Here is a 4,261-nt window from a genome sequence, read left to right on the forward strand (position 1 = left end):
ATGTATGGGTGCAGCCCTCTTTGTTGAATCAAAAATTCACTTTGGTCCTCCGACACATTTTTATGCCCACCCCTGGTTTACAAAGAAGTTAGATAAACAATACATTCGGAACTGGATTTTTACATGTTGGTCTAAATATTAGGGTAAATGTTTGTGATATAACCTATTCTTCTTTCATCTATATACTTTTAAATTGGTTTACATTTTGTGGTTCAACATGCTCAGTTTATTTATTGATTTATTTTGTTATTTAGTGAACACGGGCATTTGTATCAACGGCACTCACTGAAATGTTAGGCATTTCACTGAATTTCTCTGCTAATTCCACTGTGATGTTAAATGCAATTTGCCTAACATTGTCAGCTGTGTGTTGCTTTTGTAGTGTGACAACTCCTCATTCAATACTTTGTAGATTCGTGTAGTGTAAAATTGATATTTTACGATATTTTTTTAAATATTAGAAACCCAAACAATTCCCTTAATGGTACAGTAAGATGCCTAAAAGAATGGTGCTACAAAATACATTTGTTCCAAATCTGTGCAAGCTTCTGGACGATAAATTGTAACAAACATTTGTGGCAAAGATAAGCCAAACCAGTCACTCGTCGCAAATCGTGTTACAGAGAAAATGGCCAAAAAATGCTGGAATGTCAAATTTTAAAAAATCTATTTTTAGTAGTTTCTATAGTAGTTTAGATAGTTTCTGCATGAGAAATGCCTGAAATCATAAACTTTGAAGGCTGATTTCTCAAATATTGTTCTTTAAACAGCTGTGTGATGCTCGCTTGTAACTTCATAAGGAAATGTCCGATTTGAATGATTTTTTTTACCATTTTATAGCTATTATTTTACTCTCTAACACTGTATTAATAACTCAAAATTGATTTTTGAGACGAGTGACTGTTTTGGCTTGTCTTTGCCACATTTGGTTCTTAACAGGGACCCAAGTCTCCTAAAAAATTGGGAAGACCTGCTACACTCCTGCTACACTCCTGCAAGCAAGAAACTCCCAGAAAACCAACCAATCTCCCACAAAATCAAGATATTTGCATGTTTTTACAAGTTTTTACTACAAATCAGTGCCGATGGGTATCACCATGCACAGCAAAATATAATTACATTTGTTAAGCAGTGGTGGCCCCCATCGGACAGAGCTCGTCGGGGAGTCGGACTAAAAAATATATAAAAATAGGCCCACGCCAAGCTAACATATGTTTGTCACAATCAGGGAGTGTCATTTCTGTTTATCCAGAGGTTCCTATTCTTAAAAAAAATCTCATTTGACCCTTCACCCAGCTCAGGCCTACGAGCCCAAGTTCCCCCATGTCAGACAGTTCAGCCACCCCAGAAAATATATCCTAGAGCCGCCACTGCTGGTAAGAAAGCTTATTTAACAGATCTATCAGATTTGGATTCTTTAAAATTGGGAGCCCTGCTAATAATGAATTAATATATGATACAGTAGTTCCAATTGAAAACATTTTTCCGTGTTTCTCCTCCAGAAAAGATTCAAAACAATTGGGTGAGAAGTGGAAGAAAGGTGTTCCAATTGAGGTGATTGCTATGGCCTACAAGCCAGTGATGAAGAAGATAGAAAGTCTCCTAGGAGGTCAGGCAGTGTTGCGAATGGCACAAGCCAAAGCTGTGAGTAAGGTTTGGGGAAAAGTGGGAAAGGTTTAAGGTCTCAATTGTTACGGTGGTTTTCTACTAGGCGAATTTATTAACATGACACAAAAAGTTTTACCACAAAAAAAAAAAAAATGCATGAGCACTTATTTTCCACCACATGAACAACAAGATTCACAAGTATGCTTTTTTTTTTAATGCACACTGTTTCCCCCGTTGCCAGTGGACGGGTCGGCTTGACATTCATATGTGCATACATTTATCGGTAAAATTCTGCGCTCATGCATTAAATCTGATCCTGAGCTCTGATTCGATGCGCATTTTTTCCCTTTGCAAAAAACAGAAACTGTTCCAACTCCGAAATTTACCAAAGCAAACTACCACAAGCAAAAAAGCGAAAAATCTAGTGAAAGACTTGTGTATGGTAATTAAACTGTGCATGGCTACGGTTAGACTCTTTCGCTCATTCATTCTCATGGTATATTATTCAAAAATTACAATACAAAGTTAAGAAGAAATTGCCAAATATAACATTTTAGTAAAAAGAACTAAATTGCGTTATATTTACAAGCAAAAAACAGTTGACAAAAGGTAAATAAATATGCCTAGTGGAAAACCAGCTTTCAGCAGTTTGAAAAAGTATATCACAAAATGATGTTAATTAATGAAGATTATAGCATTAATACAGATTATATTATATATTATATGTCACGTTCTTAATTATCTCTCAGGGTCCAGTTGTGACAGATAATGGAAATCTAATTGTGGATTGGAAATTTGATAAAGTCCCCAGCAGTTGGCAGGATGTAAACCAAGCCCTCATGATGATTCCAGGTAAAATTCATTATGCTAGTAAAGGACTTTTATAGTGGGGAAAACCAGTCTGTAAATACAGAAATCAATGTTGCTTGTACTGTATTACTAGTATCATTAATAAAACGTGTCATTGAGAACAGGTGCGGATCCAGTAGGTGCCCCCGTTTTTGCACTAAATTTTTAAATTTCAGAGCATATCAAATGTATTGAAAAATTGAAAAAAAAAATACAAATCTACCACCCCTCCCCATTTTAAAAATTCTGGATTGGCTACTGAATGAGAAAACATGTGTCCCCCATTAGGATTCGAACCCAAGACCTTCCAATTACCGTTCGAATACTCTACCAACTTAGCTATGATCCCAAGTGGTATAAATCCAAGGACTTCCCTATTAGGACATATTAAGTTTATGCTATTATTCTTGATGATTATCTTATTACGACATCCGCACAATACAATAAGATATTCATTAACAATAGTATAAAATTCATGTGTCCTAATGTGAATTTTATGCTATTGTTGATGGATATTTTATTAATATCTCAGTACAGTACAATCAAAATAATATAGATCCAGATATACTTTATATGCTCTGGTTCAACCGTTATTTTTAAAGAGAGTCTCTTTGTATTTTAGGTGTAGTTGACACTGGATTGTTTATTAAGATGGCCAAGAAGGTGTACTTTGGGATGGAGGATGGATCAGTATCTGAACGAGGGTGAACTAATACAGTATACTCACATGCACATTTGATTGTGTAAAGTCTGTATTTTCTTAATCTCATCTGACAGGGTAGAAACTAATTTTTTTTTTCAGAGTACTGTACTACTTAGAGTACAGTAGGTATTCCATTGTATTTGTATATAAAGTAAGGAAAAACACTGATTAATCAACTGGCTATTATGGAATAGAAAATTGAGTGCCATGTTAACACCAGCTATAAAATCTGGTTTAAGTCCTATACGATTTTGGCAAGGATTTCCATTTTATATTTTGGGGAAACCCCTTCACTGATTGAACCACTAAACCATTGAATAAAAAGATGAGTGCATAACTAACCTTCTGCTAAAAAAACCCAGATATTGTGTCAAAGGTCATTTTAAAAACTGCATGACAAGTACAGTACCTTGAAAAGGACCTGTCTTGGTGCTTCTGTATGTATATATTTTCATTACTTTTTGCTAATAAAGCTAAGGACAATTTGGAATTTTTCATTTCTTTTATTTCGTCTTTACATATATACAATCTTGTATAAAGTTTGTTTAGCACTGCATTTTCCAAAGGATATGCAATAAATGATACAGTGTGGACCTTTCTGCTATTACTACTTTGCTTGTGACTTGTAGACTGATACACAAGCGACTGATATTAAGCCGTTGGTCCCATGTGCATTAATGGCCCATGTGCGTGTTAAAGAACGCAGTACACTCTTCGGAAAAAAGAGTAGGGGATTGTCTCCCGGTGTACTGCTCGATCACCACTAGAAGGACCCCACTGGAAATAAGTCTTCTTCTAGACTTTCGTGGGCTATCCTTGGTGTTTACACCGAATAAATCCAATCCAATTCAATCAAATTAGTATCAAGTACAGTACCATGTACATGAATGTGATGGCTACGACATCTGAACATGGGGGTTTACATCTTCCTTTTGCGGTTTTATACTGTAGTTTATAAGTGTCTTTTCTTTTAATGGCTACCAATGTTTGCATAATATACAATTTAAAGGTATAACAGACAGAAAACCACCTGAAACAAGTTAAATATATTTTAATGTGCTTTAAACAAAGTGAGATCAGAAATACAATTCTGCCATTTAC

General features: G+C 35.2%; 1 protein-coding gene across 1 annotated transcript in view; it reads left to right on the forward strand.

Moving 5' to 3' along the window:
• The window catches only part of LOC117110999 (ribose-5-phosphate isomerase-like), an 11,305-nt gene extending 7,655 nt beyond the window's left edge, over positions 1–3,650 (forward strand). The window contains exons 7-9 of the mRNA XM_033253856.1: positions 1,503–1,644; positions 2,358–2,460; positions 3,080–3,650. Coding sequence (XP_033109747.1) covers positions 1,503–1,644; positions 2,358–2,460; positions 3,080–3,165 — 331 coding nt within the window. The 3' untranslated portion in view covers positions 3,166–3,650. The remainder of the gene's footprint in view (positions 1–1,502; positions 1,645–2,357; positions 2,461–3,079) is intronic.
• Positions 3,651–4,261: the final 611 nt, after the last annotated feature.

This window comes from Anneissia japonica, unplaced genomic scaffold (assembly GCF_011630105.1).
Source record: "Anneissia japonica isolate Jap-2015-1 unplaced genomic scaffold, ASM1163010v1 scaffold573_len2283161_cov171, whole genome shotgun sequence".
In the NCBI taxonomy this organism is placed as follows: domain Eukaryota; kingdom Metazoa; phylum Echinodermata; class Crinoidea; order Comatulida; family Comatulidae; genus Anneissia; species Anneissia japonica.